Here is a 16,888-nt window from a genome sequence, read left to right on the forward strand (position 1 = left end):
GGTATCTCCTAGAACCGACCCGACTAAAGCACTCTTTCTTATTCTTTTAGGAACCCAAAGGTTCACTTTCGCTTCTATAAATTTCTAAAATCGTTCACCGAATCGCATTTTGAAGTCATTTGCGATAATCCAATAACCATGAGAACGTTGAATTAATTTAGTCTGTTACTGAAAGAGCAAATAGAGTATTGTGTAGTAGCTGTAAATTTGAAATTGAAAATTTCAAGTTTTAAATATCTTTTTGTATACTGATATACCTTATGTCTTATACCGTATACCAGTCTATCGTAGGGCAAGATTTTAACTTCCACATTATCGATAAGAGTGGTTTGATTTATAGCTAAGAAACATAAAATTTGAAAAAAAATACAATGATGATTCAAAAAATAAAACCGATCGTGGATATCCTTCCCTCATACCATCAAAAATGATAATTAGTGTAGATAACCAGTGTCATTAAGACCATATATGTAGAGCCTTCGCTATTCAATTTTATATATTTATTCGAATTCAAATAGTTTGTGCAATATATTTAAAACCCATTCAAGAAGCAGAGAATGATTGAAATATCAATTGTTGGCATCAGTTGCATTAGAGTCCGGGTATTTCCAAGTCGGGCATTCCCACTCAATTTTATTTGTTTATTTATTGTAAGTAAAACACAATTAGTTGGCCATTTAGAAAAACTTATATTATTGTGTAGATTCAAATCACTGTTGACTTAATTCATAAATAATAGGTATATTAACTGCGCTAATGGGTCCACTTTCACTCAAGATCGTTTTAACGTTATGAGCATTCTTAATCTGTTTCTGTTTCTGTTTGTCTTTTGTATCATTCTGCATGTTAAGGTATTAAGTTTAGTAGCTTAGATAAATTAACTAACGCTAACTAATTAACTTAAAGGTAGTTTGAAAAAGTGTACAGCACATGTGGCATACTTCGTGTTGCATGCCCAAATATAAAACTCTATCTGTCAGTTCAACTTCCTGTGGTGGCATCCTCGGACTTGATGGTTGAACTGGTCACTGGATCAGTGCCGACGAGCAAATCGGCACTGGACGCAACTGCTGTCATTGTGGTTGGGGCACTCGGTTGAGCCGCTGGGGGTGCCACTAGTGCCACGGGCACCACAACTGGCACTCCAGAGGCATCCACGCCTGGGGCGGTGCTAATGGTCCGTGCCAAGTTCATTTGCTGGCGCACCAGCTTTTCCTTTTCGCGAGCAGCTCTTAGCTTCTCGAAGTCATCGCCAACGTCTGGCGCGGGATCGGCAGCTGTATTGGCCAGCACATCGGCCGATGTTTTAATGTCGAGGTTTTCGACTGTAAGGACAGAGAGTTGCATTAGCTTCAACTGGACTAGAAAATAGTTGCGATTAATGAAGAGTAAGTAAGACGTGCAAAGACTAGAGGGATTACGGCTAGGCAAATTCTATATATAAATTTGACGGTAACGAGAGTATTACCTGGTCGACAACCTATAATCGAAGGAATAAAATCGAGTCTTACGCAACACAAAACAAACTACGAATGCAAATAATGGCTAAGCACTGGTTAGTAATTATAATAAGTAAATCAACTGATTTATCAAACAACAAAAAAATAATAATAAATTGTGATTAAGAGAACTGAAAATAATAAACGATACCACATCTCCAACAAGAATAATTTGTGGACTAGCAACATAAAAGCGGAATAAGCTAAGGAACGAAATAAGTTATTTTGGCCAATGCTTGAACTTTACCGGGCGTCACGAACCACCGGAAGAACTGCGGTGCATCGGGTCTCTCAATCGCTTTAAGTATTAACAGTCGAAAGTTCGAGTGTGTGGATGTGTGTGTATGGATGTGTATAGATGAAGATCAATGTTAAATGTGAATATTAAAAGCAGGAGAAGGAAGGCATTGTGGGCACCATTCCATGGCACCAGCGCCGACCACTCACCTGTCTCGCGGCTGGCTGCCCTGTGTGGTTCAAATAACGATTTGCTGCTGTCGCCCTGCGGCGAGCTGGGAGCCGTGTCTGCTGCCAGCAGTGAGGGTCCGTCTCCAGCTGGCGCCGAGGTACTCAGCAAGGCGTCCACACCACCAGGCGGAAAGAGCGATGGCGTTGGTTCATACTGCGAGTGAGCGCGTTCATAATGCGGCGAACGTCTGGGTATATCCATTGGCTGGGAGCGCGCTGTCTGCTCAGGTCCTCTGTTTGCAGGCGGTGGTGGTTGCAGTGGCTGGCCACCAGGTTGCTGCTGTGGCTCACCAGTGGACGGAGCGAAAATATCTTTCACATTAGGACGCGGATCGTAAGGGCGCGTCGATGTGATGGTTGCCTGCTCGTCCACCTCCTCAATGACCTGCTGTGTAATGCGCATGCTTCCCGCCGGCTTAACAGCCGATGAACCAAGATTGGAGCCCGTCAAGCTTGCAGAACTGGCGCTGTTCGGGAAACGGTACTTGCCGGGATCGTCGCTTGGTGTAGCGGAGCTTGGACGGCTCTCATCGCGACTCAGTAAACGCTTAAGTGCCGATGCCACAGTATTAACCCGTGAAAGTGTACCAGATACACTAACCAGGCTGGGCGAGGAGCCAAGTCCCAGGCGCGATTTGCCATTGCCTGCCGAGAAGTGTATGCCGCTGGCATCGTCAGCCTGCATTTAGCATTGTAAATAAGATGTACATTAGTTGAAAGTAATGCTTCGGAGATATTTATAAGGATAATTTAAAGTGAGCATAGGTTACTTGAAACCAATTGGTGCAGTTCTGGTTCTGGGGTGCACTAAAGCAACTGAAAGCCGTGCAGTGCGTAGTGCAGTTAGAGGCTGTAGGCAAACAGATTATTGTTAGAATCAAAAGTTAGTATGCAGTCTTATAGCTTAAAACAATAACACAAACACCACAATAGATTTATAATTAGGTTAGTGATAATGTTCAGTGGATTCCATATGAGCAGTTGACGGATTACTGCTAATAATCTGACTTTGCTCTACAAAAAGTAGGCCTCGTTTTCATATTTGCTAAGTTCATAGAAGAATCCACTGTTCATTTCATTTTAGTTTTCAATTGTGTTTCTTTTTTTTAAATCTTAAGTAAATCTTAGGTATAACTACCAAACACCGTTGTGATTTGAAATGCCAATGATTGAATTGAGTCCCATATGAAATAGATCTTTTAGTTAATTACAGAAGGTTAGAAAATACGTTTAGATTTGATTTGTTTGTTTTGAGATTCCGCCACGCCATGTTCATGTGTTACGTTCATGAATACACATTTAGTTAAGATAGCCGATTAGTTGGTGCCAATACTTCGTATCGCTAGTGAATGCTGCCAACGTTTTGATTCTAACCTCCTCGTCTGGCGCTGCCTTGGAAAGGTCATAAGTAACTGTCTGCAAGGGTGCCCCTTGCGGCTGCTCATTGGCAGTCGGCTTTGACCCAGAGGCGGCGTTGCCACTATTACCAACCATTTCATCAATTCGCACAGAGGACATTCCCGAGGGCATGGCCGCGTTCTTCGGCACATCGATTTTGGCAGTCGAGGGCTCCGGGTGGTTCTCACGGAACCGTTCCGCAGCAATGGTATAGGGTAGTTCATTGGGAAACACCTCGTCCCAATACTGATCCTTCAGTAGCTCTGGATGGTCATGATGCATTTCATCTACAATTAAATAGGAAACTTGCAAATTGCGATCCACCATCCAATTAACCTGAGGATTAGATCAGTTATCAATTGACTTATTATTTCAAAAGACCGATCTACCTCGAAATCATCATCGTCCTCGCCGAAGGGATTGATCAGTGACTCGGCCACCTTCAGCCAACCCATATAGAAGAAGAACTGCAACGTGGTGAACACAGGGAAATACAAGTCCACCTTATTAAGGTAACTGCTGCCGCCGACGACTTTGCCATCCGTCCACTGCTGACCCATGCAGCAGGTTAGGAAATACGAATATACAGCCAGAGTAACCACTTGTGTGTAAACCAGGGGTACACTGATAGTATCATAGCTAATCAGTAATCCGCACTGTCCTCGGAACTTGTTCAGCTCATCGATTATAGTTTTCACAGCAAAATCGTCCCTAATACGGCCCTATATGTGTATATATATTTATATATAGATATATAAAACATATTTATTAATTGGCACTCGTGACATTGATATTCTTTTTATTATTACCTCCTTCCTTGCTCGCGTAATGATGCTGGCCGCCCAAACGATGGGCAGCCAGTGCTTCGAGGGTCGTGGAAACGATTTATTCATGGTCTCAATGATAGTGCGTTCATTCTCATTGAGCAAGCCCGCTTCCACTAGATTGTTGAGGCCAGGAAATCGTTTCTTGACGCGCGGCGATACGTTTGCCAGAACCATGGTCAGGCACAGGCACACATAACGCATGATCGTGCGACGCATGACTCGACCACGTTCGTCCTGGCCATGCACATTGGAGCTGACGAAGACAGCGATGGGATCCGGCCAAGGGATGGAAGTGTACTGGTTCCACCAGCGAGTCATCACAATGGACACATAGAAGCCCAGCACAAAAGACAGTGGTATGAGATCACGATAACTGTTGCAATAGGCTACGATCGCCTCAAAGGTTCTAAATTGCAAGTGGAACACTATAAACATGTGCTTACTTTCATTAAAGCGTCACTTACTCTTTCTGGCCTTCATTGAGCGCAAAGCGATAGACCAGATTAAGTAGATAATATAATGTCAGAAAGGCCAACAGATCCAGCCAGACTAATTTGTAAATACTTCCGCGCCATCTATAAGAAAACAGAACGTTATTTTATGGCTCAAGACATATCAGATCATATTTATAAATAGATGGTGCACGCTTAAATTGTAGTAGCTTAGTAACTTTACTAAAAATTCATCATTTACGATCCCCACCAGTATCGACTGCCCCTAATCAATTTTATTATTATGCGGCACAGAGTCTGGCGTGTGTTTACCAATATGTATATATATATCTATAGCTGTCAACGTCATCGGGCTGATATTGAACAACAATCGTGCCACCGTCTAAACGTCATAAAAATAGGTATATACTATATAAGCTTGAAAAATATCCCAGCCATCATTTCAAACGAAAAGCCTACTAATTATAAAATAAATTCTTATCAAACATTTGTATGATAAAAGTACAAAAACAAACATGTAATCATTTATCATAAGCAAATGACAAACAAAATTTGACTTTTATCAGTTGCCACATAGATTTCAAGGTCTGTGTCTGATAATTTTAATTAAAATTTACTTGAGTTCAAAAGACTTTACAGGGTATCTGTTTATAAGTAGCTAAAATTATCAAAAATGTTTACTTCTATTTCCTTTAGCTAGTTATTTGCATTCGATTTTATATATTAAGTGCAGTGGACGTATTAAATTGGCAAAGTCGGCAGAGTTTTGGTTTGATTATCATCAATCTAGGTTGGCCGATTCATTGATTAGCAGCAACAATCAATGCCACCGACACTATCAGCGGATCATTCAAATAAATGAACTGGGGTAGCTTACATACATGTACGTACATGCTCATTGATATGGCTAGAAGCCCTGGCTACCAATTATTAAATTATAATTCAAATTACACGCGTGACAGATGTCAAATACGACTTAGATAACACTGCAGCAGTCACTGTGGATGTGGATGTGGATGTGTCCCAGTGTTAGTATCAGTATCAGGGGCAAGAGTATAATGTGTGGGTGGAGTTGTTGCCGCTATCAGCGGAACTACAATCTAATAGTCGAGTGTATGTGTTGCTGTGGGTGAGTGCTTGTGAATGCATGGAAAATTCTATTATTTGCATTAGTTGCAATTGTGTGATGTCTGACGACTGTCACTAGCTCAATTGGCTAGCCAGAGCGAACTGTGTCAGTTCTTTAATTAGCACTCGACTTGCAATTTTGTACACACTAGCATTTAGCACTGTAATTCGTTATTCGTAAATATACAACTTGTTTTCCATACACCTACATTGAAATATGATATGAGCATTAGAACGGACATTACCCGACATTGGTCGTGCGTACATTTGCATCATGTTCAATATTAGATTCCCTTTTCAAATCAAATTGCTAAAGATTATTTCGTTTAATCGGGTAGAGAGCAAATTTTGTTGTAAACTCTAAAATATAATTTATGAAACAGCTGTTTTTGTTTATAATGGAACTCTAACACTGGCTAACATGATTTGATAACCAAGACCAAAATCTTTCAAACTCTTTTGTTGAAGATCAAGGCAAAGCGCGGACAGCAAACAGGTTTAAATTCCAAACTTTTGACGTAATAGAGTTATTCTAGTTTCGAATTCATTTTGAGTAATTAAAAACTATTTTAATAATATAGTCAATCAAATTTTGTAGCTCTGTGTAATAATAATGGTTGATTAACCGAACCCAAAATAATATTTTATATCACACAACTCACTAAATTGCTGACGCACACTCACGGCATTTTTATAAGGAACTTTGAAAACAAACTTGAAGCTGATCGCATGAAACATAAGCGTCTGCGTCAAGTAATAAAATTATTTTTTTATTTGTTTTTCTTTCATTTTACACAAAGGTCTTAAGATTGTATTGAATAAAAAAAAAGTAATTTTCTACCAAAATTTAGCTTTTACTTGTGCAGTCAATCAATAAATATATATATGTATATAATATATATAGCTTTTATCACTTACCTGAGAAGCAGTTTGAGAAAACAGCCAAAGCCACGACATGTGGCCACTTCACCTGTATATGTTATTGTCATTTTCGCAACTTGTCTTTAATTGGCTCCTTATGTATTTGCAGTTGAGATTGCGGCTTTTGTTCTTTAAATCAGCTAATTTTCTTGATCACACTTCGCGATTGTGATAGATACACATTTTGTTGCTGTTTCATTGGGGCGTAGCCAATACGCTTGTTCTCACTGAGAGAAAGAAGTGGTATATATATATTTGTTTATATTGATGCTACTCATGTATTTTAATTCAGAGAAGAAGTCAATATTTACTTAGTTTCTTATATAATAATTGCACTATAAAATTTAGAAATACTAACTACACCTGTTGTTTTTTTAGACATTTTCTAACCATGGCAACAGCCACAATAATAATGCATTTGAAATTCAACAAATCGATATTTCCACCTAAAAGTCAATTAAACATGCGACATTATAAACGCGGAACACAACTGAGCTGCATGCATTGCATTCTATTTAACATTTGAAAATGCAACAGTTACGAGCTGATTAAATTAATTGCAGCAATTTAACAAATTGTAGGGAACGTGGAGTAGCTCCAAGCTCATCCAAAGTGTCGATATAAATATACAAAGATACAGACATACAAATACATGCATACATACATACATACATACATATATGTGTATATATTTGATATGTAGTAGAAATTGAGGCAAGTTAAGCGCTGACAGATCGCGTGTGGGCGATGCCATTGATGCTGCAACAATTCTAGCTGAAGGCGTCAACCGAGGGTCAGCCGCTTTTCTAGTGCTACGATTGCAAATAAATGAGTGAACAAACAAACTTTGCAATTGGAATCGTAAGATGTTGCCGTCATTTTACAGTTCCGATACCCTGTATTCATTGAAAATGTAGAGGCATGAATGAAATATGAAATTGAGAATCGAAGTGTCTCATTGAGTGTCTTCTTCGATTGCCGAATTGATAATTATCGATTTTCAGTCTAGTTTTAGGTTACAGTATATATATATATCTTATATTCTTTAAGAAAGTAAGAATATTATTATCAGTTCAGTTGTGCTTTAACGAGTCGGTATCAGATTGATAATTATCGATTTTCAGTTAAGTCTTAGATTAGAGTATATATACCCTGTATTCATTGATAAAGTAATAATAGTATTGCTTTAATGACTAGGTGTCAGACAGTGAAAATTTGGAAAGTTCCGATAATTATCGATTTTCAGCTAAGATATTTATATCTTATTTCCCAAAAGGTTAATATCAAAAGATACATTAATTTTATTGCCATGATCACATTGGGTAGCCCAAGAGTAGAGCACATCCATTTAAGCCGCCCTAAATTTAACTTCTGTTCAATGGCATGTGATGTAGATATAAGGAAATATGAGTGGAAACGCATGTGGCGAGAAAAACACGAATGGTGTACTTAACGATGATAAAAGATGAGCTCATATCTCCGATTACGAGTGGGAAAAGTCTGTACTCAGTGAGCAGAGCATGTTGATGAATTTCCGTATAGAAGAGAATAAATAAATACGATCCATTCTGCGAACCGGTGAGCTAATGATCGACATACACAGCACGGACTGAGCTCAGCGCTTAAAAAGACTCAGTAAGTTTGTGAATGCGAGTGTGAGCCGGGTTTTTGCTTTTGGGTCTGGATCATGACATCATCTCTTGACTTGTATTACGAATAGAACTGGAGACGCGCAAAAAAAAAATTGGTAGAGCTTGGTGTATGTACTGTATACGGCTACAAATACATCCATTCTATTATTGCTAATATTTATTTGGTTTTCAAGCTCGTAAATCCCAAGCAAATCAAAATCTCGACATAGTCAACATATTTTATTATTAATTATATATATTAACGTTGGCAGCTGATATGGGTTATTCGATCACGAAATACGCGTGCGTTCGATTTGCCAGCGTGATCAACCAACTGTGTCTTAGCGGGTATTTAGGGCATTAACTTGCACATATATATGTATGTTAAGCGCGAGAGCATTACGAATATGTATTTGATAAGCAAATGACTCACTTGGCTCTTGTATAACTGTGAAACAAAGGGCGAGTTCCGAGACGACAAAGTCTGACACGATACAAGATTTAAATGCAGTGATATATTAATATCCAAGATACATCAATTTGTCACATTTATATTTGAGTACACTTGCATCCGTTAAAATTGAGAATGGTTATCTGTTATTCAAGATCATTCAAAGGGCATTTGAGGGCTTCACAGCGAATAATTGCATTTAATGAAAGAAAGCATCCTATCGAATGACATTAACTCATGGGTATATTATTATAACAGGGTATATTAGTGAGCGGCCACAGCTTCTTTAACATACGCCTTAGCTAATAACAAATGTCGTTATAATAGTTCGTTATAGGAAAAAAATTGATGGAAACTAAAAAAAACTCTAATGCAAGCTATATATGTGTAGGGTATCTTACTGTCTGTCAGAAGCAGTCTTTTACTATGCAGAAAGTGTGAAAAACTTAAATAATTTCTTTTTTTTAAGACAATCTATTATTACAGGGTATCTGATTGCTTAGCATTCCCTATTTGTATTTCATACTGCATTTATGCGGTCCGCTCCCTGTTCCTTTGCACTCTTATCGAATGGCAACACAGACCTTTTATTGTTATTAATCACTTTTCCTTTTTATTGTGCAAACTGACCTGATTTACTATTATAAACTCAAAAATAAAGTGCTCCACTGCAGATTAACTTTTAAGGTTGTCAACTTCAGCTTCCCCTGGTAATCCATCGAGAACTGTGTCATCAGCCACAAGCAGGCGTAAATAAATATATATATATATATATATATATATGTTCATATATAATATATACATATATATATATAGGAAGCAAGTATAGCAGGTATATATAGATGTCTACAAGTGAGTCGAGGCTTATATAACAACCCCATTGGAGTTAGCTCTTGGCAATGGAAATGGCACACAAAATCAAATTATCATGACAAGTCAGTCACGTGAAAAATGTTATCATTTGAATAAATGAGAAGTTGGTAATCACGTCATTTGAAAGCGAATGACAACATTCGAACTAAACTCGTCGATTCGTCGAGGTTAATGACATTTATTGCAAAAAGTTAGCGACTGCTGCCAGATCTTCGTGTGTCTAAATATATAGTAGGTATAGTATTTACAGAAATACACAAGCATTGATGCACAGACACTAACACAAGTACACACACATACAAACACATCTGTGTACAGGCATTGGTATAAGGCAAAGGTTTTTACATAAGTACTTCTATGATATTTTATTGGCATTTGCCTTTTGATGAACTTGCTGACAACTGAGCGCACCCGAGCAGCATTTAAATCATTTATTTTATTATATTCTGAGTGTTTTAGTTGTTGTTGTTTCTGCCAAATTTGGTATTTATAGCCGCGGCGCACTTTTAAAATTCATTACGAGCGTCGTCGTCGTCTACTCGAATTTGCATGCGGCACAAATTTTGAGAGTGCCAAGGGTTAAAAATAAACTGCTATGTATTGGAGTAATTGTGCTGAGATTGCATATTGACCAACGCGGACCGTGCGATGACTCACAATGCGTGCAGTGGACCAACACACACACGGACACACACACACACACCAACATATATATATATACTATCAGCTTTTACGGAAATAGAAGTAAATATTTTTGCAGTCGCCAAAATATTACGCATTAGTGTGGGGAGTTGGTGAGATTATGCAGAGCTCTCTTAAGGTTCCCAACTTCATTTTAGGTGAGTTGAAACCAAAGCATCAACCGGATGCAATTTCAGAGTCACGCGGCTTACGTATATAAAGTAAGTATGGGTTAGCTGTTGTATTTGTGTGATTGTTTGCACTGTTATTAAGTCATGTCATAACCACTTACTATTGCCAACTAACACAGATGCAAGTTGTAACTTTGATTTACAGCGCCAATCACGTGAGTACGGCCACTAAATTGACCCAGGTACACGCGGTATGAACAGCAACAACAACAGCAACTCCACCTCAAATTCACCAAAACAAAAAAATTCAAGACGCTGACGCCGACGCTGACTGCTGGCGTTGGCTAGTGCTACCGTTGTTATTGTTGTGTTTCTTTCTTTGCTTGGCCTTTGTGCTTCACTATTTCGATGTCGGTGTTGTTATTCTTCGCCCACACACACACGCACACACTCACACACATATAGACGCGAACGTAAACGTACCAGCCATTCAAACAAATCGCGCTCTGTGCCCGTTCACTCTCGCACTCTGAGCACTTCCGCGCTCAACAACCGACAAATTCAGACTGAAACTACAGTGCGAAAATACCAACAGAACTGGGAACACTTTGCCGGCAGCTGTGGCGAAACCATACCTACGCCAATAGCTGGGAATGCCAACGACAGAGCGAGAGGGACAGAGAGAGAGAGAGATAGAGAACACTACTGGTTGTGAGCGCAGAAAGGCGATAAGCCAAGCACAGGGTGGGATTTAATCGCGATCAGTCGTTCGACCTGTAAAGACGTGAATTCGAACAGCCTTCGCTTAAGCTCTACTGCTGCAGAGTTCTAAAAATAGAACTTTGCGGTGCATTCTTCAACGCAACAGCAACAAAAACCGCACACGCAGCGTTTTCTTATCGCTTGCTTCCGCGTAACTCAATTGCTTTAATTGCAATTTACGAAATTTCGTCGCTTGGCGCGAGTGCGCCTGCACTCAAAAGCACAATCCGCGATGACATCTAATGTCAATAACCTCGCTACAGCTGTAAAGGTAAATGCAGAAATGCAAGCCCAGCTTAACGTTGTGATGGCAAATAGGCAAGCCTCCATCATGCCAATAAACTCAAAAATAGATATCGCCTCCGTGCAAGGCATCACTAACAACAAAAACACGAAACGTAAACAGCCAAATTCACCAAAAACCATCAAGAAAAGGCTCATCTTCGACGAACCAAGCACCAGCAATGCAGCATTAATATCAGAAAATCGATTTTCACTGCTCGTAGAAGAAGATGAAGACTACAGCGAATCACCTGTAGCTCCAGAAGCCCCAGTATTGACCGACCAGCAAACTACTCCGAAACCTCGTCCGCCCCCCATATGGTGTCCAAACATCAAGTCTGTGGCCCTACTTCAACAGATAATAGATAAAGTAATTGATGCTAAATCATACGTAATTAAGCCAAAGAAGAATAACATAGGTGTATTAACCCAATGCAGTGAGGACTATCGCAGAGTTATAGACCACTTTACTAAGCTGGAATTGGAGTTCCACTGCTACCAGCTTAAGGAGGACAAACCATATAGAGTCGTGTTCAAAGGGCTTCACTCCAGCACTGATACAACACTAATTAAAAAGGAATTGGAAACCAAAGGCCACACAATTACAAATGTGCACAACCCACTGAGCCGTATGGACAAAACACCGCTAAATATATTTTTTGTTGACGTGGCTCAGGCCCCCAACAACAAAGAAATTTTGGACATTCGAGTTGTCTGCAGGCAACGCTGCACAGTGGAACTGCCAAGAAGATACAACGACCTGACACAATGCCATCGCTGTCAAGAATTTGGACACACACAACGCTACTGCCACAAAGCTCCCAGATGTGTGCGTTGCGCCGGGAAACACGCATCCAAAGACTGCACCCGCGAAAAGGACCAGGCACCAACTTGTGTGCACTGTGAGTTACAGCACCCAGCCAACTATAAGGGCTGCCAAGTATACAAGCGGTTGCGCAAATTGCAATCCCCAGCACAAAAAAGGAGTCCCACACAAACACCGTCTACGGGTCCGAGTACTGCTTCCGAAATTACAAGGCCCCGGAGCATTACCCAAGCCACGAGCTTTGCAACGCCTATTAGTGGTGTTTCTTACGCACAGGCCGCTAGAGGTGGACCGTCAAATAAGAATACCACAAGTGACACTTTGTTCACTGAAATGCTTCAGCAACAACAACGTCAGTTTGACGCAATTAATGCCGAGCTCAAAGCGATGCGAGAAGTACAATCCCAACAAGCAACCATGCTAAACAGTTTAATGGCCATCATAACCAAGCTTGCCTACAAATAATGGCTTTACGTGTGGGTATCTGGAACGCCAATGGCCTGAGAAACAAGACTCAGGAACTGGCTGCGTTTCTCTCACAAGAAAACATAGATATAATGTTAATAACAGAAACTCATGAGTGCCCCACTACACAAATTTTCGGATACGAACACTATCAGGCTCATGGTGAAGGAGCAAACTGCTTTGGTGGATCCTCAATCCTCATACGAGCAACAATACCGCATACACCTTTACTGCCAATTTGCAACGCAACAATGCAGGTCTCAGCCATCACCCTGCCTACGTCTATTGGAGCGATCGAAGTTGCGTCAATTTATCTTCCGCCAAACACTGGTCTGTGTGATCATCACATGGAACAGGTTCTAGGCCAAAGGTTGAATAAGACCCTCATCGGCGGCGACTGGAATGGATGGCACCCATTTTGGGGAAGCAATAGTGCGAATCGTCGCGGAGAAGTCATATTTGAGGCGATTCAAAACTTACAATTCAGCATATTGGCGACTGGAGCCCCCACCCGTTACCCAATTAATGGACACAGGCCCTCGGCAATCGACTTCGCTGTCTACAAAGGCATCTGTGACCGGCAATTGACCATTGAAGAATCCTTGGACCTATCCTCTGACCACCTGCCACTAATAGTCACAATCCACGCGCAGCCACAGCCCTTGCCCATTAGGAAACAACTACTGCCAGCAGGATCAGATTTAGGAGTCTTTAGGCGCGAGCTCCATTACTCTTTGCACATAGAAATGGAACTTAACACTCCTGAAGACGTGGACTACGCAGCAAACAAACTGCAGGAAGAAATAGTCAAAGCTGCGCACCAAGCCGCCCCACCATCTTGCCAAACAAGACAACAGTCTCCGTACAACATCCCCCTCACCTTGGAGGCCCAACACCTACTAATACACAAAAGATGGGCCAGGAGACGCTGGTTAAGATTACGCACGCCTGATGCCAAATCCATGTACAACGAAGCCACGAGGCATCTTAAAGCTGCTCTCGCCCTGCTTCAAAAGAGGTGTATCAGCGATGCGCTGGTACGAGCTGAATCGCCCACTGACGCAGAGTTTCAATTATGGAAATTTACAAGAAAGCTCAAACGGCAGCCAATACGACGTCATCCCATTCGGAGCATTTCTGGTTCCTGGCACATTGGAGACGAAGCTCAAGCTGAGGCTTTTGCAAACCACCTTCAAGACCAATTCACGCCGGTGATTACCGCAGAGGCCTCAGAAATCGAAGCAACAGAAGACATCGTTCTCTCGCCCCTCCCAGCTGAAGACCAGATAACTGGATGTACAAAAGAAGAGGTTCTTGAACACATCAGAAGAGTGAAGGCAAAAAAATCCCCTGGATATGATCTAATAAACGGCAGAGTCCTTAGAGCACTGCCTGACTCCACCATAGACTACATAACTATGGTGTACAACGCCATGCTCCGCATCCGGCACTTTCCAGCCTGCTGGAAGCGCGCCGTGATTGTGATGATTCCTAAGCCTGGCAAACCCGTGGGAGAAATTGAGTCGTACAGACCAATTAGCCTGTTGCCAGTACTCTCCAAAATATTCGAAAGAATATTTCTGGAACGAGTACTGACACATCTGGGACGCCAGGAGGCCATTCCAAACCATCAGTTTGGCTTCAGGAGACAGCATGGAACACCGGAACAGGTTCACAGAGTTGTGCACCATATCCTTGGAGCCTTTGAAGAAAAGATGTACTGCTCTGCCGTCTTTTTAGACATCAAACAGGCGTTTGATCGAGTTTGGCACCTGGGACTGCTGCAGAAAGTGAGGACCACCCTTCCAGCCCCATTTTTCGCGTTGCTATCCTCATACCTTATTGGAAGAACCTTCCAAGTGTCAAGGGGGCAAACAGTATCCTTGACTAGACCAATTATGGCTGGAGTACCACAGGGTAGTGTTCTAGGCCCAACACTTTATACTTTATTCACAGGAGATATGCCAACTCCCGAGCCAAATATAGGAAGTACAGATGCAGTACTCATAGCGACCTATGCAGATGACACCGCCATCTTATCACGTCACGTATCTGCGCAAGAAGCTTCAGACTCACTACAAAAATATCTGGACTCTTTCGGACGCTGGGCAAAACGGTGGTGTATCACCATTAATGCACAAAAGTCTGTACATACTACCTTCGCCACTAGAAGAGGAGATTGCCCAAGCGTTGCATTGGGGCCCACTATTCCCAAAGCCTCAAAAGTAAAGTACCTTGGTATCACTCTTGACAGAAGGCTGACTTTTAAAGCGCACATAAGTCAAGTAACCTCAAAATGCAAAAGCAAGCTAAAAACCCTCGACTGGATGCTGAGAGCTTCAAGCAAGTTGTCTTACAGCAGCAAGGCCGCCATCTACAAGGCAATAGTTGTCCCAACCTTCGTATATGGTATCTCTCTATGGGGCTCCTCGGCGAAGACTACAAGGAACAAAATTCAGACCCTGCAGAATAAAGCACTACGCAGATGGACTGGAGCCAGCTGGTTTGTAAGAAACTCAGTCTTACATAGGGATTTAGCAATTCCCACAGTTGCTGAACTCATTGGGCGACACAGTTCAAGATACGCGGACAGACTTGCAGCGCATCCTAACCATCTCGCAAGCAACCTGGCTATAAACAACAATAGGCGAAGACTGAAGAGATTGCATCCTCTAGACAATATTAGAACTAATTAAGATAGTAGCTACAAGTGCAGAATAATTGGCATATCTGCCCTCCCATTAGTTAAGGTTTAGAGCTAAATGCGCTATAGAGTCTAAGACAATAAGCTGCAACAAAATAAAGAAATAAAAACGAAAAAAAAAAAAAAAAAAAAAAAAAAAAAAAAAAAAACAGGGTGGGATTTGCCACTGTTGGTGGTCGGCGCTGAAATTTCTTCAAACATCTCTTTTTTCTCTTCAATACTGATGTGACTTATCTGCCGGCTATATAAATTATATAAAATTAAAAAACTTGATTAAACTAAATCTTTCAAATGTTGACATAAGTATATACATATATAACTCATAGAAATTAACGCTGTTATTCAACTTTTGGCTTACAAGGGATTTCCAAAGTTTCATATGATGAAAATATATTATATGCATAATATATATTATATATATTTATTTCATGTTGTGTACTTTGATGCGTCACATGTTTCGTAACACACTGATAACACTCTCCCAAGAGTATAGTATATACCATATAACATTCAACATGGGTGTCAAACCTCCATTTTTGCAATTTGTAAAATATCAAAACAACTCTTTAGACTAACAGTGTAATTAATGCAGCTAATCATAACAAAATAACATTGCATTGCGATGCATCTGCGTGGTGTGTTGCATACTTTTAGGGATATTACAATTGTATTTACATCCAACTATAATACACAATAAATAACTAAAAAACTTGTGTGTTAGGTCCCAAAAAGAAGTAGAAGTTATTCTTTTAGGTTCAATCAACAATCAAAGTATGGGTGTTCAACATCAGAGCAGTAAAGCAAATACGAAGTTGTATTGTAGATATCCCTGCATACGCAATATACCCTCGATAAATAAAGATGTTCTTACTGCTGGCAATCGTCCATAATTTAGTTCTGTTTCAGTTTTATTTACGCTTAGTTTTTTTATTTCAATATATATATTTATGCATAGGCAAGTGGGCCAAATCCAATTATAAGCGGGATCAGGTATTGCAGAACCGAGTACTACGACAAATAACCAACTCTCCCTGGTATATACGCGGCTCAATACTCCACAGAGACCTTAAGCTGTTTACTGTCGAAGAGCAGATTGGAAGACACACAAGCAGATACACGGGCAGACTGCAACGACACCGAAGCCTACTTGCAAGAGGTCTAATCCCTGCCAGACCCCTAAGACGACTTAAACGGCAAGGCTTTGCCAGAACGATGGGAATGGTGTAAACTGTCTCCTTTTAATTCCTCATATTGTGACTGGTTTGGCTCTAATTCCATATATATCCATGTGTTGTTAAGGTACTAAATTTTATTGTACATGTTCTACACTTTTATAAATATAATCAAAGAATAAAAAAGTTTTATTTACGCTTAGTTTTTTTATTTCAA

The 16,888-nt window shown here is 40.6% G+C and overlaps 1 protein-coding gene across 6 annotated transcripts; it reads right to left on the bottom strand.

Annotated features, from left to right (window-relative positions):
* Positions 1-669: 669 nt before the first annotated feature.
* Positions 670-11,039, bottom strand: LOC111601778 (bestrophin-2). Of its 6 annotated transcripts, none has more exons than XM_023318532.2 (9): positions 10,944-11,039; positions 6,691-6,920; positions 4,657-4,767; positions 4,175-4,598; positions 3,755-4,087; positions 3,342-3,701; positions 1,947-2,646; positions 1,747-1,797; positions 670-1,325 (listed from the first exon to the last, which is right to left on the bottom strand). In XM_023318532.2, the coding sequence occupies exons 2-9, from the start codon at positions 6,759-6,761 to the stop codon at positions 982-984; spliced, it is 2,394 nt and encodes a 797-aa protein (XP_023174300.2). In that variant the 5' UTR covers positions 6,762-6,920; positions 10,944-11,039; the 3' UTR covers positions 670-981. The 6 variants fall into 6 exon arrangements, with proteins under 6 accessions (XP_023174300.2, XP_023174303.2, XP_023174299.2 ...); XM_023318535.2 differs by lacking the exon at positions 10,944-11,039 and adding an exon at positions 10,622-10,746 and having other exon boundaries at positions 3,459-3,701; XM_023318531.2 differs by lacking the exon at positions 10,944-11,039 and adding an exon at positions 10,622-10,746.
* Positions 11,040-16,888: the final 5,849 nt, after the last annotated feature.

The sequence above is a fragment of the Drosophila hydei genome, unplaced genomic scaffold (assembly GCF_003285905.1).
Source record: "Drosophila hydei strain 15085-1641.00,03,60 unplaced genomic scaffold, DhydRS2 tig00008137-arrow-arrow-pilon, whole genome shotgun sequence".
In the NCBI taxonomy this organism is placed as follows: Eukaryota; Metazoa; Arthropoda; class Insecta; order Diptera; family Drosophilidae; genus Drosophila; species Drosophila hydei.